We start from the raw sequence: 23,310 nt of genomic DNA on the forward strand, positions 1-23,310 counted from the left end.
AATCTGGACGTTGTTAGTTTCCCTTTTTTGTGTTGAGAAATTATTTCATGCCATGGGAAATCTTGTCCTTTTCTCAAATTAGGATCATTAAAAGTCATTACATGAGTAGCCCCCATAATGTAAAAACAATGGAAATATTTTCTCCACATGGGATGAAAGTCAAACATTTTTACTGATTACCCACTAAAATATTTTTAAGTCTCAGTGAGTTTTAATACCAATTTAAAACAGTTCCTCTGATATAAACTATGTTTTTCTTACTCTACTTAACCTTAAGTTTAGCGTAATAAATATGTTCCTCCTCTCTGATATTGCTTATTAAAATAAAATTGCTCAGTGAATATCATACTTTAAACACTTTTCTAACCTTGAGGTCTGCCAGAACTTTTGATGATTTTTCTGAAATTCCCATTGTATTTGCTGCTCCATCGGAGCCAGTGACGGTGGGAGCCATAAACATCCCTTGAGTATTTTGTGATAGTTGAGTCCAATAGTGCACTTGGGAGGGGGGGAAAAAAAGGAAAACAAAAAAAATCCACACCCAGCCCTCTCCAGGGCTGCCATTGTTTTTACTGCTGTTGTAACTGTACCGGTAATAGAAGAGAATGTTTGAAAAGTTCTCGGTGTAGACACTAGTATTCGCTGAAAAGTACGAGAAAGGTCTGATTCATCAGATGATTGTTTACAACCCCTTATAAACCTAATTTTTAATGACCATCGGAAGGTAAAATACAGTTCTAAAACACATATTTCTAAATATTGACCAGAATGATCTTGGCACATTGCTGAGTATTTTTAGAAATTGCTTGTGGCAGAACATCACGGTACAGAAAATCCACTTGTTATTAGTGTTATTTTATGTGAAATGATTCAGAGAACACAAAAACAGTATGATATTTTCTTCTTGATTCTGTGACTCTTTCAGAACCACAGCGATGTCTGAAACACCTCCCATTTATGACTGTGCATTAAATAATCTGCATTGATCTGGCTGATAAATAGAACAGCTGAAAAATGATCTCAACAAAACATATTGGTGCACATTTGAAACAGTCATTTGGAATTTTGTTATTATCCATTCCTTCAATTTCAATGGAAAATCAATATTAAAAATACATATTCTGTGACTGTGGGCAGGCCTAATGTGCAGTGTCGTTACCGCCCTGTGCTTTGTCTTTGCTTGCAGTAATGCTGTCCATTTGGTACTTGAGCTTGCAAACAGCCTTTAAATAAAGGTGATGAGGGGAAAAAGCAATGAGATTGACATTACGCTCAGTCAGCTGAAAAAAAATGTAACTTTTACTTAACAAAAATAGATAAAAAGTCTATCTTTGTAGAATGGCTATTTACGTCAGGCGTTTGTGGTTTTTTCCCAGTCGAATTGAGAACGTCTTGCATCACCTTAAAGCCTGCTTGCGTATACAGTATTGCGAGTTATTAGCGCTGACGTAGTTTAAGTAATTTGTGTAGATTGATGTAGTTTCTCCAGAAAGCTTAAGAGATCACCTGGACGTATTGTAGAAGTTCTAGAGGCATTGGTGCTTGCTTTCATACATGGTGAAAGTAGCATATTACTATTTGAAGAAAGAAGTTGATAATGTTTACATACTTTGTTAACAAAGCATCTCCATCACATCCATGATGAATTACGTTAATTAAAATGTACTTTTTTTGGTGTGCTTTCAGTGAAAGAGTTCCTAGCCAAAGCCAAAGAAGACTTTTTAAGAAAATGGGAAAGCCCCCCTCAGGTATGAGTCATTTAAGCATTCATTAATTTTCTGTATTGCATTTCTTTGATAATGTTATCAGTGTGTAATGAGCAGCACGGGAAACAGAAGTAAGTTTAATGCCATTTTTAAAGGAGTTTTTATTTTTAATGTCAGTTTTGTCATTGAAGTTCATCAGCAAAGACTCTTGGGTCTTCTCCAGATCTGAGCTGATGAAATACTCATACTGAACAACAGCTTTCTCTTACTGAGAGTGCTTACCATCAACATGACGACTAAAAATCTATTGACATGTTTTAGCTGGCTTTTTATAACAATAAGTGTTGCCACATCTGTAATTTACCCTGTTAATAATTTCCCTGATTGTATTAAGGGGAATTAGGGTATAAGTGTACTGCATAGGGCTTGGAGCAGGTTAAGGAGCTTGTTAGAAATCTTTTAAAAGTTGAACTTGGGGGTTTGGGTTTTTGGGGAAGGATCATTGTTTGTTTTTTTTTTTTTTTAAAGCAGCATTTAAAACATTGTGGTGATGAATATCTGACAGAATTTACTCAGTGATATGCTCTCAGACAACTCTCATGTAGAACTGTCTCTAGAGCTTGGGGGTTTTTGCATGTTCTAATATTCTGGTTTGTGAAGCATGAGGGGGTTTATCTGCATGTTAATTTCATGATCTGTTTACTGCTAAATATTTCTTACTAAGCATGTGTTTGTATGGTCAAATTATAGAAATGTTGGTACAATTCAGTTAAGTCTTTTTCTGTTTTATGAGCGCAATGTAAATCTCTTGTTAAAATTTGACAGGCATGAAATTATACCAACAGTATAGTTGACTGTAGTCGTTTCTGATAAATTTTACTCAATTTTCTTTCGTAAATGAATTCATACAGTTAAAATTGTCTTTGGGTATTAGATTGTAAATAATGTCATTATATCCTTGTACATGTAGAATACTGCTGGCCTAGATGATTTTGAGAGGCAAAAAACCCTTGGAACGGGATCATTTGGGAGAGTTATGATGGTGAAACATAAATCCACAGAACAGTATTATGCTATGAAGATACTGGACAAACAGAAGGTTGGTGTAATTTATAGTGTCTTTTGTGGTACAAAAGAGTGTGCTGTAGACAAAGATCTGGTAACTGTGGCTAAACTGTGTTGCACTTGCTGTGCTTTTGCTTGTTGCACTTGGATACTGGTGATACTTTAAACACTTGACTTTCTTTTTTAGCTAGGAGATTCAGTTGTTGGGATTGTGTAGAATTCCTGCAACAGCCAATAGCATTAATGGCATGCTAAAGAGGCTCTAAGCAGTGTCCAAGGAATTAATAAAATGTTATCAGTTAAATTATTTTCTTAGCTTTTGTAAGGTGGCCTATATGTTCTTTGGCAAAATCAAAACGTAGTGCTGTAGTTAAAATAAAAAAATAGCTAAATATACTTTTGCAGGGTATCTCAAAATTCTGAAAGACTCTTTGGATCAGAAATTCTCAAAATTTTCATTTGTGAACCATAACTTAACAAATTGTTTGCACAAATAATTTCTTTTCTATTCTTGATCCCATGAGGTGTTACTTTTTGTATGTGTAATTATGTAATAGTCCTGCTGCATCTATAGTAACTGCATAGATAGAACTGTAGTCTCTCAGAACAGCTGTCACACAATAGACGTTTTCTGTATTGAAAACTGAAGTACTGTAGTCTGAATCTGTACTGTTACCACCCTGATTTTTTTTAACAGCTTGTTACTCTTAGATTAAGTGGAGTCATTTGATAAAGTTTAAATTTTAAATAAAATGGAATTCCAGAATGCTAAGAAGGATTTTAGAGGAATTTATCAATGCAATTAGTTTTGAATAGTTTTGACAAGCTTTTCAGAAGTACATTATTTAGACTAGTAGATTCAAAGGTCCTCAATGTAAGAGCTCTTCTTACTTTGTAAGGCACTGTACATAACTTTGCTGCTGTAAAACAACAAATCATATTAAGAAAATATTAATCTGGCTAAGAGAACTTAACAATCGGCAACTGAGAAAATGAAAGTCAGTGTTGCCTCAGTGTGCACTCTTGCACTTAAGCATTATTACATTCCTGAGTAATTTGATGTAATGGAACTATGGCAGTGACATAAACCGTTTTCCCTGAGTTGCAGTGCCAGTATTCTTTACATGTGATTTGGGGTCCTGGACCTGGAATAATGAATCATCTAATTAAAGACTAATGGTCAGACAAAAAGAAACCTTTTAGTGTCAATTCTGGCACTTTTTTTTTAATGGTTGCAGTAGACTTGCAGTAAAAGATTCACAGGATTATAAAGATGTTCGCCTCCAGACATCAGTCTTCTATTAGTAAATTAGATGGTTTTGTCTATAATCAGAAGTCTTGAAGTGTTCCTTTATGAAATATGTGCTTTTTCAACTTAACTTAGCATATATAATTATATATTTATGTATTCTATTAGAAATATATTAGTGTTATATTAGTAACTTCTATTAATTGATCAAAAAATAGGAGATGGCTTAAGGAGAACACATTTCTATGACTTTGTATGTTATAGAAAATATACAGATGTCTGAAATTACACAATGTGCAGTCTGCCTATAGTTGTTCATTTACATTTTACTTGAAATGAGAAAGCATATTGTGTGTCCCTTTGTTATCCAATCTTACGCTTGCTTCATCAGGATATGAAAGGGAAAAAAAAAGTAATGGATGTTAATGTAGCCAGTAGTTTTGTGTGTAGGGTTGGTATTCTGTTATTTGTCTGCCTTTTAGGCAAGATACCTGTAACATACCATTGCTTGGCTAGTTTCATTATGTAATTGGTTTTGGAAAGAAAATACTGTTAACAAAATCTCAGACACAAACAAGCTGTTGAGAATCTGCTATTACCAGATATCATTTGATCTACAGGAAGCTGTCATTGGTCATGCCCTGAGCCAGAGCTTAAATGTGAGCAAAGCCGTGTTTATCTGAGGCTCCAGTTTGATATTATGAAGTGTTAAAACAGCAGCTTCAGCCTGTGCTATTGCTGCCATCACCCTCCAGTATCTAACCAGCAGATGATGCAGGAAGGGTGGTAAAATCTTGTCTAGCATTGCAGCTGAACGCTTCACAGTATCAAACTAAAACTTTAGCTTGCTTGCTTTCATGGCCAAGATAATTCCAGTACCATAGCTTTTTAGGGATGAAGGGGACACTTCCCACAGATTAGCTGATTTGAGCAAAATTTTTATTTGGTCCCTAAAGATCTGTGATTCAAAAGAGATTTAGTATTTTTAATTAACTATTTATTTTGCATGGCGTTTATTTCAAAACAGTAGTGGTTTTTTATAGATACTACCTTTTGCATCTAAAAGTTAAATTTAAACACAGTTTCGGTCAGGATTGGAATATCTTGCTTATCTGTTATTTTATAGCAGTTAAATTTGGTTTCCGAACATGTAAAACCAGACTTGTTTTGATCACTCTTGTACAATTTCTCCTTGTTTCCAGGGGAGGAAGTAACTTTACTTGGAAGTCATGCCATTCTCAAAACGAGATATAGATAAATTGTGCAATAGGAATTAAGTAAAATGGAGAGAATCGGTTATGTAATGTTGGCATTTAACACAAGGAAACCAACTGTTAATGAGAAAGAGCAATGATCAGAAATCTGCCACTTGCTGCCTTGTTAGCAGCTTAACATTATCATGGATTCCAAGAAGGTAGCATTTAATTTTTTTAATGCCTTTGCTAAGCGGTTTGCTAAGCAGAAAAGCAAAACCAATTCAGAGGTCTGGCAGAAGTATGGAAATTTTGAATCTGTATTCTCCTTGGTCTTCTCACTAACATGTGAGCTATATAAAATAAGTCAGTTTACTCCTGTTCACGCGTAACAAAATTCATAATTAAATGTATCTGACACGATTTCCTGCCTTTCTTAGCAAAGGGTCCAAAGGTCAAATGGATTTTATTGAACTGTCATCTTGCTGCAGAAGTATCTCCATTACAAACACAAACAATTCTTAAGAAAATGTAAAATGTTTTCCTTACTGATTGCTATACTCAGCATGTAGTAAGAAACACTATTTCTAGAGCTATATGGAAGCCATATTGCATGAGTATTACTCTTCAAAATGTCATTAGACTTTTTAATACTTTCAAGGCACTGTTATTGTACTAGTAATCCATAAGGTTTTTCATTATCTGTAAAGTTACAAGCTTGCTTTCAAGTAATTGTTTTAGGCTGAGAAATTTATCAAGAACTATAAAATGTCATACTTAAACTGATGATTGTTTTTTCTCTCCTAGGTCGTCAAACTGAAGCAAATAGAACACACACTGAATGAGAAGAGAATATTACAAGCGGTGAATTTTCCTTTCCTTGTAAAACTGGAGTATTCTTTTAAGGTAATCATTATTTTAAAAGTAGTTGTTTGGGTTTCAGGGAAGTGCATGCTCAAACTTTAGATACATTTAACCTGTACAGTACAATAGTTTTAAGTATTTTTGTTTTCAAAGATGCCTCGCTTGGCACTGTTGCCAGGCTGTTCCTGTTGCAGGAGTTCCTGCACTTGTGTGCACACTTGCACACACCCCAGTTCAACAGATGATGATTGAAAGGATATGTCCAAATAAATAAAAATCAAATTAAACTCAGATTTCCCTCGTTTTGGAGGGAAATCATACAGCAGGGAGCTTTTAGGCATCATTCTGTCTTTGAGAGAAACCAAAGGATGTATTTCTGTACCAACATATGGAATAGCAAATTTGTAATTGTTCTGCAGATTTTTTGCTGGAGACTTATACCTGAGGCAGGTCTTAATGACAGTCTTAACTCTGAAGGAAAGAACTTTTGAGTTTAGCTTCTGATTTCATGACAGTATGTGATAGTCTGTAAAGAAATTGAGTACATTCCTGAATTATAGACTGATATGCGTCCTCTATATATTTGTTTCTTTGTTTTAAAATTTTTGAATACCATTTAAAATGAACAAATATCTTCTACCTTAATCTTGACAGTTTTAAGATTTGGGACTGGAGCTGTGGGAGGCAAGAATACCTGTCTGTCAATTCTGAACTTTTAAGAGTGCAAGGTCTTGTCTTGCAGTAGGCATCTTATCCTCCCTTCCTTCAGGTCACTTATACACCATTCAGCATCAGGAACTCACTAATTATGTTTATTCAAATTTACTTTAAAATAGATTTCTTGAGATATATGATGCTCCTTTGTCATGTGTGTTTGTAGTTTTTCGAGAATTTCTACCTGTGTTGCTTTCTATTTGTTAAGGTCATTGGATGGCTACAATTTTTCATTTTCATTTTTTAATAAAATATACTATATTTAGGAATTACAGAGACTATAGCATACCTAATCCGTATTTGTGTGTGTTTACTTACTCCCTTAGGACAATTCTAATTTATACATGGTAATGGAGTATGTTCCTGGTGGCGAAATGTTTTCACATCTAAGAAGAATCGGAAGGTTCAGGTAAGGGTATTAATGAAATTATTCCTTTAAAAAGGCTTATGTTGCTAATTTGGGAAGAGGGTTTTATAAAATTTGTTAGTACTGAAGAAAAAATTCTGAAGGGGTAAGTGCATTTAATTTACCCCCCTTTCAGTGGACTTAAACTAGTCAGGCAATGAAAAACTTGTAATTATTTATTTTTCAGTTAGTTAATACAGGCATTCATGATGTATGCACAATAGAATCTTGGAATTCCTATGCATATTGTCATCAAAGTCAATGATAGTTTCTAAAAGTAAAATCTAAAGTCTAAGCTCTGTACTGTGGGGTACGTTCATCTTGATTTGCATGTATTTTTTAGCTGCAAGACTTAAATTAGGGAATTAGTGTAACAATTCTAAAATGTTTGCTGTTTGCCTTTTTTTTTTTGTTCTTGTTACACAGTAGAAGAGCCAGTTAAAAGATACTTGATTTGTCCCTGGCAGTTACATGGTTGTTTCAGTATCTTAGCATAGCATTGGGGTACTTAATATTCTTTTAATTCTTCACAGTGAACCACATGCACGGTTTTATGCAGCTCAGATAGTGCTAACATTTGAGTACCTCCATTCATTAGACCTCATCTACAGAGATCTAAAGCCTGAAAATCTTTTAATTGATCAGCAAGGATACATCCAGGTATGATATTCTTCATATATTTAGGGAGTGGAGTGAGCCTTGTCTTACAGTATAGCATTAGGTAACTGTAGCATATGTGTTTAGAATAAATGGTCTGAAGCTGGTTGGCATGTCAGCATGTATTCTGGGAGCATTAAAATGCCCTACTGCTTAGTAATGGTTAAAACCATTGGATTGTACTTCCTCTGACTAAAATTAAGTATGCAGAATGGAGCTGTCTGCAGTTGAGCAAGTTGTCAAGGTTTCCCTTGGGGTCTGTGGTGAGAAGTAGGTGATTACATGGCTCTGTTCATCTGACCTATTTTATACGTCTACCCTAGAACAAGATGAAAGGTGCCGTAAAATGTCTGGTTCTCTGCATTGTCTATATAAGTAGTTTGGCATAACCAGCTCAGATGTCAACACCGACACTACAGTACTTAATTTCAGTCAGATGAATCCCGCTCTTGGAGATCCTAATCTTTTCAGCACATCTGGAGTAAGAGCTGAGTTGAGATCAGATCAGAACCGCAGTGCTGCAAATGACAACTTTGGTTTTACAACAGCTTGTCACGGCACCTCCTCATTTTCCTTTTAGCTCTTATGTTTTTGATCTAAATGGCAAATGGGAAGGCTTGTGCTATATAGCAGCAAGCACCCTGCAATGCTTTGCAGTCCTTAAACTACAGAAGCTTTTCTTTCCTCATTGTGTCACCTTTTTCCATAGGAGAATTTAATAGGAAAATACATAATAAAAATGTTTGAGAGAGGTGGAAGGGGTTCATATCTTATGTTGTTTATAACCGTAAAATAATTTTGCATGGAGAATAAAATAACACTGTAGGGAGAAGATAAATACAAGTTCTGTTAATGTGGTTGGGGAGCACCATTAATGTAAACCTATGAACAACTTACTCCAGATTGGCAGCTATATGCAACAGTATGTTTTTGTCGTGGTGGGCAAACTGCAAATGATAATGGGTCCAACAGCCACTCCTCTCATATGTGGTTGGTTCGCTTCTGCTCTTGAAAGAGAGGGGGGTTTTGTGTTCATATGTTGATACTGCAGCTCCAACTAAATTTTGTTTAGAAACTCTGTTCATTTTGGTTTTGAATTTTAAAGCTATTACCATTTGTCCCATGTCTGCAGTGTATTCTTCTTATGTAGGCTGATGTGCATTCACAGACACAGAAATGATTCTTTGCTGACTGAAGCAGGTCTGTCTAGTCAGCATGTCGCCCTCTGTTCAGTTCCAGCTGTGATTGCTATTGTTCCTACCAAAAATGAAGCAAAAGCTGCCTTGATAGTTTGGAGTTTGGCTTGTTTAATTGTGATACTAGTTTATCAGAAACATCAGCGCAGATTATTGTGTAATTAGCAATGATTATCATTGTGGTACAGTATGTTTTCTCAGGGAATAGGCTGAAAATCATACCAAGAAGGAGGAAACAAAGGAAACAGATCCCCAAACAAGTGTAGACTTGATAGCTTGAAACTGATCCCAGAATTTGACATGTAACTCCCTGGCTTCCGTATGTATTCCTCAGTACGGTCCAGGAAAAATCACAGAGGATGATAGCGCATACAGAGTTCTGAAAACTTACTGCAGAAAACATGACAAGTGGAATGAAGAATTTATAATGGTCAAGAACTTGCCATTTGTGAATACAGTTACTACTACATTTCCCCCCCAGATTTCAGATAAACAAGCTTGACTCTGGTGATGCTTTCAAAGATACACAGAAGTTACTGGAAGACCTCTTCTATGTTGTCTTATTCCCACACTAATTTTACATATAACCTTTATACACTTATGCAATAAAATTCTAAGTTTACAAGACTGGCAGATATCTTGATTGTTTTTGTGATTCATTTATTTGTTAACTAAAGGAAAAGATAAATATCTTGTTCATATTCATGTTCTATAAACTTTCAGCAGTATAAACAGTTGGATGTGAAGAGTATAAGAAAAATGATTAATGTAATTGCAGTACATGTGGAAGATTAGTAAACCATAGTTCCCACTGATTTTTTTTAAATTTTTAAATTATAAATAGAAGCTTGTGTCAGGGGAAAATATATATTTTCTGTTATTTATTAATTTTATCATGAGAAACCTTCTATCTGTCTGAATTAGAAGTATCAGAAGGACTGGCTACTAAAAGTATATCTGACTATATGATACTGTGTGATTTGAGAAGTAAATTTTTCCTCTGTATAAAATAGATTTCCAAAATATTTCAGAAGTACTTAATTTTAAATTTCACTGTAGAAATACTCTTAGTCAATTTATTTCTTCTGATGACAGGTCACGGATTTTGGCTTTGCAAAAAGAGTAAAAGGAAGAACTTGGACGTTATGTGGGACTCCAGAATACCTGGCACCTGAAATAATTCTCAGCAAGGTACATTGTCTTGTTATTTTATCACCCAATTATTACACTCTGAGGGATAAACCATTGCTGATACTTCCAAAAATCAAATCTTGACTAGTCAACTCTTTATGAATTAGACAAAATGCAATCATTGCATTGTAAGTATGTTTTCAGTATACTAAAACTTACTCCAAAGCAGGTGTTTTCACAGTACAGAACTTTCTGCATATGCTTACCATGTAACTTGTGAGGGTAAAAAGAGATTTAAAGAATCTGTAATTAGGTTATTTAACTGGCATCCTTATCAGAACAGCAGATCTGAGTGATGACATTCTGAAGTGTTAACAGACTAGAACAGGAGCTCCAGAGGTAACAAGAACCGCATATTGGATGAATCAGGAGTCACTAAATAACAAGTTGCAGAGTGCTTCAGGTTTAAGGCACTTTACATGAAATCAAACATGACAAACCACTGATTTTACACATAAAGTACATGCAGTCTAAGCTTACTGTTGATCGGTTTGTGTCTGGTACTTCCACTAAGTGTTTGAACACAGAAGAAATATTGTTTATCATATAGCTGTTCAACTGTAGCCCTTAATGTTTTGTGAAGGAAAAATATCCGTACAGTTTATGGAACTGTTTATGATATAAACAATTATAATTAATAATGTTAAATTATGTATTTAATATGTGGTTTAATTAAATATACTTTGCAGATCTTTAAAAGTACACCAAAAATACTTTTATTTGGGGAGAAAATGTTTGTTATTTGCAGCTTTATTTGCCCCTATGCAGTTAAAGCAGCACAAGAAATTGCAACACATTTACTGCAAAGTCTCCGTAGTAGATTTTTCAGGAAAGACTGAGTCTTAACCCTGAGGTTTGTAAAAGATCTCAGAGAACACATATAAAATTGATGGGGTTGATGGGGGTTTCTGTCTTTTTTAATATTAAAAGGTTTTACTAATGATTTTATGTTCAGGCTTTAAAGATTAGATCATAAATGACTCTATTAACAGCTAATTAACTAACCTTTAAGCTCTTGTAGCTGGTTTACTAAATATGAAAATGAATGTTCTGAAATGTGGATAATCAAACAAAAAGATGACGGTATAGAATATAGGAAGCATTGTTATGTGTAGTGAAATTTCCCTAAGCTTTGAAAGAGGTTTCAGTCGTTCTGTAGAAAGGTTATTTTGATTTTAAATAAATAAATTGTGCCCATTTCTGTTGCTTAGAGCGTCTTGTCACATCAGTGTAAAGGCATCAGTGAAACTCAGCACAGGAACGTGTGCAAAATGTTTCACTTCCATCACTGTTTCACTGTCATCACTGTATTAGGTTTTAAATATATTGCTGTAGGAATCTGTGAACTTTGGTTTAGTTTGAACTAGATTGTAAATTCTGTATTAAGCAAGCAATAATGCATTTGCTTTCTTTGCATTCCATAGATGTATACTGAAAATCTTAAACTGTGTTAGAAATGGTACTAACCGTGGTGTTTCTCATTTTGTGCAGGGTTACAACAAGGCAGTGGATTGGTGGGCATTAGGAGTGTTAATCTATGAAATGGCAGCTGGATATCCCCCCTTCTTTGCAGATCAGCCCATTCAAATTTATGAGAAGATTGTGTCTGGCAAGGTGGGGGCTCTGTGTATTTTACAGACGTTATGGTATTATATCCTTTTATGCTTGGATAAAAACGATCCACCAACTATTAACAACTATTTAGCTATATGCTTAATATGCCTAGCTATTTTCTAGAAATATTTTTTAAGCTTTTGAGAAGCTCTAAAGAGCTTCAATAATTCATAGTAGGTTTCTTTACTTCTGCAGACCTGTAGTTCAAGACATGTCTAATGTTCTGTTCAGCTTTCATTGTTACGTAAAATTTTAAAAAAGTGTTTCCAACTTTTCCCTTTTATTTTTCATTAATATCTCTTAGTGTGCCAGTTAGCACAAAAATGTGATCATTCTGTTGTTTCTCCTGCCAGCCAGTGTTGTCTCTTCATGTTTCCTAGTGCTCACTTGATTTGTTAGTTTTTCTCTTCCTTGTCCCTACATAAACACATGCTGTGCCACATCTTACGTACTTCTAATTCTAATCAGGGGAAGTGCCTCAGTAGGCCCTGTGGTACCCTGCAATGAGTTTGATTCCTGTCTAGGATCTTGTTTAAATCAAGAAGGTGGTTGCTCTTCGAAAGGCTGTAATACTGTGAGCCTTCAGCTGTCTCTATGAATATATGGGAATTCATTTACGAATATACATTTCTAAAGAAATGTTTATCTTCAAAAAAAAAAAAACTTGGGCATTTTTTTCAGGTGTTTTTTTTTTTTTTTTCGCTTGACATTCGTACTGTTGGTCATCTACCTTTTTTACTGAGTCCATGGATGAATAGTTGCAGAAACCGCACTAGACTTGAACTCTGGAAACTCTAACATTCAGTTCTCAGCTAGCAGTATGTTTCCTTTATAACCTTAAGTCTTTCCTTTAATCTACCTCATGCACTTAGTTCTCTACTAAGAAAATGGAGTTAATATTTCCTTACTTGTCAGGTGTGTAGGTATTACATTCATTAAAACCTGTGAATTTCTCATGTACTACAGTAGAGCCATATTGACAGGTAAACTGAAGCAGTGTCCTTCATTATCAGACCTCTTGATTTCGCAACATGTTTTTATGTTAAATAATTCCATGTTCTGCATTTACATCATAACTGATCAGCTGAATGTAGGGAGTGTCAGATGCTGAGACTGAGCATGAGAAATACAACTTTCTGCCTGTTCTTTTCCCCTTTCTTCTCTCTGCTACCTCAGATGGTATCAGTAGATCTTTTGCTAGTAAAACCCTATGTAACTACATCCCATAAATCATCTTCAAATGTTTCTTAGCCAGGTTTGAATTAATTGTATTGGCAAGTCACTCGTGTACTATCTTCAAATAGTGTTGTATTATTTATGTAAGACTTCTGGTGTTGGTGTATTTAGTTATCAGAAACAGATTACAGTACAGCATAAAGTTGCGGATTGAATTTTCATATATGATTGATGAACGTTCAGTCATTTCAGAGCATATCTATATATGCTGTATATATGCTATACTATACTATATCTCCTGTGTGCATGTGTGTATATATATATAACGCAATCTAAAAATTTGTTCCTAGAAAATAGTTGAGAATGCCTTGAGATGATGTTATGTTGGTGAGATACTGTTAAATTCAGCTTTTATGTCATTATTACATTAAATTAATGTTTTTCCTGAACTCAATCAGATCTAGAAATTTTCAGTTCAAAAAATGGTAGATGGACTAGGTAATGCTATTGATAAAGGCTCTGTGAAACAGAAATACATGTGCAACATAATAGTCTCTCTTTTCATGCATTCCTACTTGATTTGGTTTTAGAGGAAGAATAGAAAATGGCCCCAGTGTTTCCTTTTGTGTAAACATTGTTTTACTTCACAGGGGGAAGAATGAAATTCATATGTTATTTTTTTTTAATGTTGTGGATATATCATTTTAGGTAAGGTTCCCGTCACACTTCAGTTCAGACCTAAAGGATCTTCTAAGAAATTTACTCCAGGTAGATTTGACCAAACGATATGGAAATCTCAAGAATGGTGTAAATGACATAAAGAATCACAAGTGGTTTGCAACTACAGATTGGATTGCCATTTATCAGAGAAAGGTAAGACCCTTCTTGATCAACAAGACCCTTCCTGATCAAAACTATTACAGGTCTTTAAGGGGTTGAAGTAAAACTTCTGATTATTTTGTTTATTTCTGCTTTCCTGTATCTGTCACTTTTAATTAAACTGAGAAAAGGGGAAAGTCATTTAATCTTTAGGATTCTGAAGAGTATATACTGATTGAATTAGGTTGTTTCTTGTTGGTATTTTATCCTGGACCTCTGTGTGTACATTCATGTTCTCTTAACTGGTGTTGTGCTTTAGTCTATTTCTGGAATATCTCAGAGTGAGCCATCTCCTGCCTCTCTCACTTTTTATTTAACCCCTGCTATAGTGGCATCTATAAATACTCCTCCACAGCAGAGAGGAATCTGTTTTGCTTTCCAGCTAGTTCTTAGCAGTCAGACTGTGCTTCAGTGTGGAGAAGCTCTAGCCAGAGCTAGAGGTTTGGGGTTTTTTTCTGCCAAAGAAGTATGCTCCCTCCTTCTTGCTCTTGCTTTGTCTGTGACTGGGACAGGATCAGATGTAGAGAGTGTACTCAATCCTCTGTATCTACTGAGGAGTTTTTATCTTCTGACACTACACTTTACTGCAGTTCCATAAGCTGTGGCAATGAGAAGAGCCCTGCTGAATGCTTTTTTCTGGCATTTTTAGAATGGTTTTCTAGACCTGCCTGACCAACCTTACTTGTAATGTGGTTTTTAGAAAGTCTGTGCCCAGTCTGCACTATGAACCTGCATAAAAAAGCAAGCAACAGACACAACTGGGCATGTTTTCAGAGCATGAGCAGCCATTAACATGTCGGTTAGAGGGAGGCACATTAGTGGCTACCATGATGAATGAAATAGAGCTGGGAGAGGAAGCTGGGGAAAGGGATGAGGATGATGGCAATTCAGTCTAGGTCTGTCTTCTAGTAGCTCCAAAGCTCCCTGTCCCCTTGAAGGTGGAGTCAAATTTAAATATCTGTAGATTAGTGAGTTACTAGAAACAGATTTCTAAGAAATTATTTGTTCTCTTAAATGCAACCTCTGAATTTTTAGTTTTTCGATAGACAGCAATAAAAGATTAAAGTAATTTCATTGGTGTTGTCCCGAGACTTGGGTGGAGAGATAATTTCGTGTCTAGGTGTTGGTAAAAAGGTTAGTTGAGCGATAATATTCGAAGGAATTAGTTTACGTTGTTGAAATGCTAACAGTCTTGACTATAGAGGCATGAACTTGCTGCTGTAACAGCAGTATTTTAAAGGCCAAACCTAAATACTAACAATAGTTTATAAAAAGAAACTGGTTGTTTGGCTACACAAACTGACAGTACAGTTGTTGTAGTATTCACTAATGTATTAATTACTAGAAGACAGGGTACAATTAACACATCCTGTATTCTTTGTATTAAGTATAGATGTTTTTAAGAAAAGATTCCCCATTGCAGAATTATAATTATCTGTTCTTTGCTTTCTTAATGCCTGTTTGCAAGGCAGATTTATTTATATGCACTGAGTTTCATCCACTGATATGCCGTCTGGGGACACCCAGGCCCCATAATATTAAATCAGATGTTTTAATACTGTGCTAAATATTCTTAGCATTGCTAACACACTGCTGTAGAGAATTACTTTCACAGAAACAAGAAATATTTTAAAATGTGAACTAGTAGTACAGTCAGAATAGCTATTACTGGTTTTAAAGGACTGTGAAAACTGATGCTGAATAAGTTTGACGCTTCTAATTATAAGGAATAAATGCTGTAATACTAAGGATCTGAAACAACAGCATGGATTGTAATATAATTTAAGCAGTCATAGAAATGTAGCAATAAACTTTGGGTTTATACCAGCTTTTCACAGTGGCTGTTACCACAGCGTGTATTTTCCTGAATAAACGTAGTGTTCCTTGGCAGCTAATGTAATGTGAATAATTTGTTATGCTACAGTTATAAGTGAACCAGTCAATTACTTAATGTTTCAGATAACGTCAAGTCTTGTTTTCTTTGTGTGCTTGCGTAGCTCTTTATTAAAATACTGCCTGATAATATGGTTGTACTTAGGGCCAAACAGGTATTTCTACTATAAACCAGTGTTATCTCCTGCAGTCTCTTCTTAGGGATTTCCTTAGTGAAGATAATAGGAAAAATCTGAGGCGTCTCATTTGAACATGTTCTAAAATTCCAGCAGTAAATAAGATACTTCTTGTGCTCTGAGCTTTCTTGTAAGAGAGTAATTGAAAATCAATTTGAGAAGACACAGAGACAGAATTCAGATAATAGTAAATATGTGGCTTTGTAGGCTAGGTATGTATGCAGACTGTGTATTCTCTCAGGATAAATCACCTAAACACGTATATTGTTTTAGAAACAAAAGGATACACATGGCAATTGTAGCACAGTCTATAAATGCAGAAAGTTAGTGTTATTTCTTGGAGGTGTAGTGTTGTCACCCAATTGTATTTAGTCTGTGCTGTACCTCTTTAATTTACTGATTTACACACACACGCGCGCACACACACACACACACCTGCCCCCCGCCATGAGGAATCTACTCGGGGCACTGGGCACTGAGCAGTTCTGCGATTGCAAAGTGTGATCTGATCCCCTGCCTCAGCTGGAGCCATGCCTGCCCTGCTGTGCTGCCTCCGGCACACATGCTCCTTGGGATGTCCCAGAGAGATACACTTGTCTGATTACTTTGCGTTTTCAGGTTTAAATTTGCATCACCTCAGTAATTTTGCTATAATTTTGCTTACTGTAAGGGTAGATAAACCAGGCACCTGTCAAATGAAAAAGAGGAATGCCATACTGATAATCATGCCTCGCACTCCAGTTTGTCCTAGACCTGTTGCAGTAGAGCATCTTCCCCTCTCTCTGGTCTTCCATTCTCTCTGGTCCCTTCTTTATCGTCCATTCTTCATCATTGCCTCCCATCAACTCCGAACCCTGCCTATTCCTTCTTCCAGCATGCAGTTGATTCTAAAATTTCAGTTATTTTAAAAAGTAATTAAGCTTTATTTTGAATTTTGAGATGTGATAGACTAGAAAGATTAATATTTGAATTAATATTAACTGAGTCAAGGTAGAATTTAGTAGTCTGATCCCTAAAATAGCATTTCAGCGTCTGCAAGTTGGCAATAACTCCTTTTGTTTTCTTTTTTTTTTTCCCTGACTGTGTAGAGACAGCATAAGCTGTTAGCCAGTAAAAATGCAGGTGTGTCCCTGTGCAGACCCCTATCTTCATTTAATGTCATCTTCAGTTTAACTTCTAAGATAAGTAGAGGCTGAAATTGACAGAAAGATTTAGACTGTTAAGTTGTAGCCCAAGAATTTTATTGTAAGGTCAACTTCAAAAAGCTCCAGGTTCCCTCAACTTCAAGAAGCAGCAGTTAAGAGGGTCCTGGAAAACAACTGGTTCCAATACCTGAGTGTGAATGGCTTACTACCATCCAGCTGACATGAGATGCACTGAATCTCGAGGCTAGTCGATGACAATATGTGGATCTGAGACGATGCGCAGGCAGTCTTTACCAGAAGGGATTTGCCATCATTAATTAGAGCTGTGATGGCTTCCTATACAGTCCTTTAGTGACCCCTTCAAGTCATTGCTTGTCTCAGTGGTGGCCTAGTTTCAAGGTGGCTTTCACTTCCCACTTGCAGTTAGGTCCTAGGAGGAACTTTGTAGGAAATGCAGAACAAATTGTTTTAAACTTGTATTAGGTTCGTTTTTATTTGGAAATAGAGGATTGTTGGTAAGTAGGAGGAGAGGGGTTCCAAACTGCCCAAAGATGTTTGAGTAGTGTTGAATGGCAATCAATCTAATCTGCTTCCACCATGACTGTGTGACTGTTAGGTGCAGCCCTTGCTGCGCTGGGAGCCGCACCACACAGCTGATGACCTGAAGAGAGCAGGGTCTCTTCTGCAAGAAGAGAACTAAACTTTTGAAGTGGAAGTAATTGTTTTATTGATGTTTGTCAGTGAGATACTAGTCTTTTTCAACTTACATTCACACATCGAGGACTGCACCTTCTTAGGCTGGTTTTATTTATGTACTGTGACTTTAAACTGTAATAGCTGGTTTCTTAGCAGGATTTGAGGAGTAATGGGAATATCGTGCTCATTATCACAATGTTAAATCTAAGGGTATTAGGCCGATAACATTTCATATGCTTTTTTTTTTCTTCCCCCTGCTGCCCATACAGGTAGAAGCTCCATTCATACCAAAGTGCAGAGGCCCTGGAGATACCAGCAACTTTGATGACTATGAAGAAGAAGATATTCGTGCGTCTCTAACAGAAAAATGTGCAAAAGAATTTGCTGATTTTTAGTAGGAGTAAGAGGACAAGACGACATCAGGGCTCACATTGGGATCTTTGCACTCTGTTAACAGATGAGGTGGAGCTGAGACCATCATATGTCAAAACAGTTACCTAGTTACTTCATTCCACAAAGCTGACTGAGGTCTTTATTGCCATCTTCCATGTGTGCAGTTTGCACCAACCCTTCTAACTAGGCACAATTAAGCAAGCACTGTTTGTGCAGTAACACAGAATAATAGACCACTTTCCTACTTAACTTTGGTTTCTGTCGTTCTTTGTTTCTGTGTATTGTTCATTTTCCCCCTTTAAAATGAAGTAGTTTTTTACCCAAGAATGCTCCATTTTATTTTGAATAATGTATTATTTGTGTGAGTGAAATGGAAGGTGTTGCGGCTAGTGTGATTTAGACTGAAGTGAAAGATAAATGTTGCTTCTAGTCTGTGCCAGCCAATAATTCTTGTCTGTCTTGTGTCTGATGCTACGATTTATAATAATTTTTTAGTAGCTCAGACTAAACCTAGCCAACATTTTTAGCATTTTTGAAGGTAGTATTTATCGCCATATAAATGTCTGCTAAATTAACTTAAAAACATTTCTTCCTGGAGACTGACCAAAATTCAGTAGAATCAATTGGATGGCTTAAGTAGGGGACAGTAGCTAGACCCCGTGCCTTGGTTTTCTACATCTCTGCAGTTTTCGTCACTGCCTCCTTCCTTTGTATTTCCCACCTAGGCAGTAGGTGAATTGCCATAACCAGACTGTACCATGGAAAGCTTACAGTCTCATGAGAGGGAGTAATTCCACCTGGTCTGGATTTTGGACCATATTTAACCAAGTCAACTTACCAGCATTTCAGTTGGGCAGGTATGAAATGGCTTTTTTTAAGAACATGAACCCTAAACTCTTAAAGGAAGTTTTGGTCAGTATTGTAGAGAATATGATTCATTTTGATTCACTTTTTTTTTTTTTAAAAAAAAAAAAAGCCAGTGTTTGGGCTCCCAAAGTATTCCTTGTTTTGAGCCTTTTTTGATGAAAAAAGGCATCCATTAAAATAAAAACCACCACACCACAAAAAGCAAAATGCGCTCTGCCATTAGCTATGAAAAACAAATGGTTTAGCAAATGCAAAGTAATGTTCTAGATGCATCGCTGGATGAACACGGTTATTTTTTGTTAGCTGTTAAGAGGTTATTGCCAAGTTTTTATTCTGGTATACTATATTAGTAAACTGAGGATGGAGTACTGCTACAATCATTTTCTTTTTAATTACAGCACTTCATTCACGAAGAAAAGAGACAAAGTTTAAAAACTGCAACAGCTGGGTTTATTTTAGTTGCGTTGTGTCTTCATTTCTAACCTACTTTCTTTCAATCAAACAGAATGTATGGTCACACAGATATAAGTATTTGGGCTTAATTATGTTTTGTATACTCTCACCAACTGACTTAAAAGATACTGCTACCATGTGCTAGCTTTGGGCACTTTTACACATTTATTTCAATGTTAATAATCAGTGGCTCAGCACTTTTTTGGGGGTTGCTTTTAAACTTATTCATAGTAGTTTTATTTATACACTTGATTCTGGCTGTCTCAGTGACCTGTCTTAAAACAGCACATCTAAACAGTTTAGACTCATATTTTATGATAAATTTACATGCATACAAGGATGAATTGTTTTAAAAAAAAAAAAAGAGCTATATTGATACATAGCCATTGTATTTGTTTTGAATGTCAGTGCAAATAAACCACTGGCATTCCTTCCTTTTAATCTGTATGACACTCCTTTAAGAAAAGCCTTTGTAGACATTTTACAGAGTATGAAACATACCATCCAACATTCTGTATGTTTAGGTTGTTGAGCATTTTTGCACAACGTCATTAGGAGGCTGACACTGAATGCAGTCTTTGTCCACCCATATTTACATATGTGCAAGAAAAGTATAAGATACTTTGCTGTAGCAAATTTTATGTAACAAAGATATATCGTCACATTAATAAATTTAAAGAAATCCTTTGTATGAAAATGTTAAAATCTTTTGTATTTCATTTAGACCAAGGACATGCTGCTGTATGCTAGCTGTATGCGATAAATTCTACAAGTAACTTTGTTGTCGTTTATGAACTTTAAAAGATTTTAATAAATGTTGGAGATCACAATTTGATTCTGTTATGATTTTAATTTTTAAACATTACATTTATAATACTAGTAAGGTTCCGAGATTTTTTTTTTGTTTTGTAAAATACTGTAATCATTCATCTTGCGTGTACAATAAGACAAAAGTCTAGGAAATTGGTTCTGACATGTCTGTCTGATATCCAGATTAAATTCTACGTGGGCATAAGTGGAAAAGTCATCTTAATGCCATGATATTATGCTATTTTTTAATTTTATGAAAATCCTGTTAGAAAGTAAAATACTTTTCCAATATGGCATAATAGACTTCAGTATGGAAATGAGATTCTATTTTGGAAAAGGAGGGGAAGTGTGCAATTTCCAAGGCATTAGTGAGTACATTTGACAATGTGAGTATTATACAACCCTCTCATTTAAACACAGTCATAAAATATAACTACGAATATTATGTTACCTGTATTTAATTTGAAAAATCCTTTTCACAATATGGAAAAAATTGTATATCTATGACAGTAGAAGCTTGTTAATTTTACACATTTGAGGAATTAAGTGTTGAACTATATGGCATATTTTAATTGTACTCTAGTTGTATGTAACTTTCATTTCCAACATAAAGGATTGTATCTCATTAAGTAAATTGCTTTTTTATTATCTTGTCAGTTGCATTAAAACCCTTATTTTTAAATCCTTTAAAGTATTTTACTAATTTTTGCAAATAATTAGATGTTTTTAAGTGCTGCAATAGTGTGCAATATAGTAAACATTTATATACAGAAGTGCAAATTAAATTATGTACAACACTTGTGCTGCTTCTTTGTGAATCAGAATGTTGTATGATGAGAGTCGTTGCATCTCCCCACGCACTGCGAACAGGGTTTGAAAGCAAGAGGAAAAGGTTATAAAATATACTGCACATATCAGTTGGGACCCATTAAGCTTTACACTAACTAGGGTGCTTGGAGAAGACAGTGTAGAGAACATTAAAGGCACTATGAGAAGTCAGTGAGTTGGACTTAGACACTCAGAGGCAAGCAAGGTGATTGTTAGTTGCAGTATTGTTTGTCTTCATATTTTCACATTCAGACTCAATGCTTTTTATTAAAGATAATTGCCTGTTTCTAAACTGTCTGCAGATCCTGCTGTACAAACTTTGTGCTGTGTCTCATTGTGCTGTGAAACAACTGATAGAAGTAAAGACTGTTCATGGTCTTGGCATTGTCTGTCTTGAGGCTTTTTCTGCAAGTGGTGTTGGGAGAGGCCCTGGTACCTGCTCGCTGTAACGCAGCTGCTCCTCCTGCTTTCTGAGCAGAGCTTCGGCCTCTTTGCTTCTGCTGCTGTACGCCTACTGGCTGTGGTTTTGTGTTCCTCTTGGTTTTGTAGTACAAATGCTATATTACATATTAAAGATCTTTGTACTTTTTCTAAAGCTGAGCTAAGAAACTGCGAAAAGATTGTCTTCTGCTTTTACTACAGCTCCCATGCAAACACAGCATGTTGAGCAGCAGATTTGAAGGTGTCATTCAAATTTGTTGTTCTAATTTGCCGTATGTAAGACGGACATACCCCAGATAAGAATTTGAGAACTGTTCAGTAAGAAACTGGTAAAAAGTTGATTCCATTCTCCAGCTGGGGTGTGTATAGCTGATCTGAATGTGTTTGACCAAAAAAAAAAAAAGTTGTATGACCATCGTAGTTTTACAATTGTGGGTCTTACACATATTTTAAAAATGTTTTTAATTGTCAGCTTGAGAAATCAACTGATTTGAGGCCTCTGACAGAAGGGGTGAAATCGAGCATCTAATGTCAGGCTGGGCAGTGATCACTTCCAGTAAAAGAGTTAGAGCTCCACAAGGATGTTTAATGTCTTACAGTAAATATTTGTCATCTTACATAGGAATTATGTAAAGTGTTGGGTTTTTTATGAGGATAAGACAGGTGTTGTGGGGCAAGACAGGATCTCAAGATAGCTTCCCTTCATAATTTTTTAATTTGATGATCAATAAAAGTTTGAGTTAAATCAGGTCTAGTCACATTTTACCTTTTTGTTGTTGGGTTGGGTTTTTTGGGATACTACAAAAAGGGACGCCTGCCTAAAGGAAACTAGCGTATATTGAAAATTTAGTTTATTCTTATAATTCACTACTCCCAAAAGTTCCTACCTCAGTAGGATAACAGCAGCTTGAGGCTTCCATGAAATCATTGGGATAAGTTCCCAATAGTCTATTTCAAAGCCAGTAAAATTTCCTTTAGAATCTTTGTAGTCTGGTTGTTCTGTTCCCTTCCTCAGAGGGTCAAATACAAATGTTGTTTGCAAAAATGTATTTCTAAACATTGTGTTTATGTGGCTCTTTGCTTTAAATTTTAAAAGCAACTAATTTGTGGTGTTCATTTGCATTAGCTCATGGTCAGTGAAGCATGTAAGAAAGACCCAGTGACAAACTTGCATGTTCCTTATTAGTGCTCAGTTTACAAGCTTTAGATTTTGATGGATTGCACAGTAGCAGTCTTGTATCTAATAGCAAATTCTGCTCTTTGTGTTGAAAAGCAGCCTGTCTGAGGATGAGGCGTCTTTGCTAAGGACAAGATGGAGAAAACACTTTGCCCAAGACATGGACGTGGTTGCAGCACTAAAGCTCTTTAGGATGAAAAGGTTCCTTCTAGTTGGAAGACGTTTGAGGACAGAGGTCACTGGTCTGTTCCCATACATACACAACCACGGTAACATGTTTTCCTTTGCTGGGAAGTAGAGGTCAGAGACTTCATCCTTTGCCTTTGCTTCCAAGATGCTTGGAAGATGGGAAAGGACACAGCTGTAGGTGTATTGACTCAAACCGAGCATGGTGTCAGCAGCCTGGCATGCAGTGTGGTACGTTCTGAGTGGGCCCAGTCAGTTACAGGAGGAAATACTGGTGATTAGGGCAATAAAGAGAAAACTGGAGTGCTGGAAAGGTTTGATTAACTTTCTGAAAT

At 35.8% G+C, this 23,310-nt stretch overlaps 1 protein-coding gene across 2 annotated transcripts in view; it reads left to right on the forward strand.

The window, feature by feature from the left end:
* PRKACB (protein kinase cAMP-activated catalytic subunit beta) overlaps positions 1-21,034 on the forward strand; it is a 76,782-nt gene extending 55,748 nt beyond the window's left edge. For both annotated transcript variants that reach the window (XM_074832378.1, XM_074832377.1), the window contains exons 2-10: positions 1,687-1,748; positions 2,677-2,805; positions 6,021-6,119; positions 7,118-7,200; positions 7,731-7,857; positions 10,146-10,241; positions 11,733-11,855; positions 13,740-13,904; positions 18,090-21,034. In XM_074832378.1, the coding sequence (XP_074688479.1) occupies positions 1,687-1,748; positions 2,677-2,805; positions 6,021-6,119; positions 7,118-7,200; positions 7,731-7,857; positions 10,146-10,241; positions 11,733-11,855; positions 13,740-13,904; positions 18,090-18,215 (1,010 nt within the window). In that variant the 3' untranslated portion in view covers positions 18,216-21,034. The remainder of the gene's footprint in view (positions 1-1,686; positions 1,749-2,676; positions 2,806-6,020; positions 6,120-7,117; positions 7,201-7,730; positions 7,858-10,145; positions 10,242-11,732; positions 11,856-13,739; positions 13,905-18,089) is intronic.
* Positions 21,035-23,310: the final 2,276 nt, after the last annotated feature.

Source organism: Strix aluco, chromosome 8 (genome assembly GCF_031877795.1).
Source record: "Strix aluco isolate bStrAlu1 chromosome 8, bStrAlu1.hap1, whole genome shotgun sequence".
Lineage (NCBI taxonomy): Eukaryota > Metazoa > Chordata > Aves > Strigiformes > Strigidae > Strix > Strix aluco.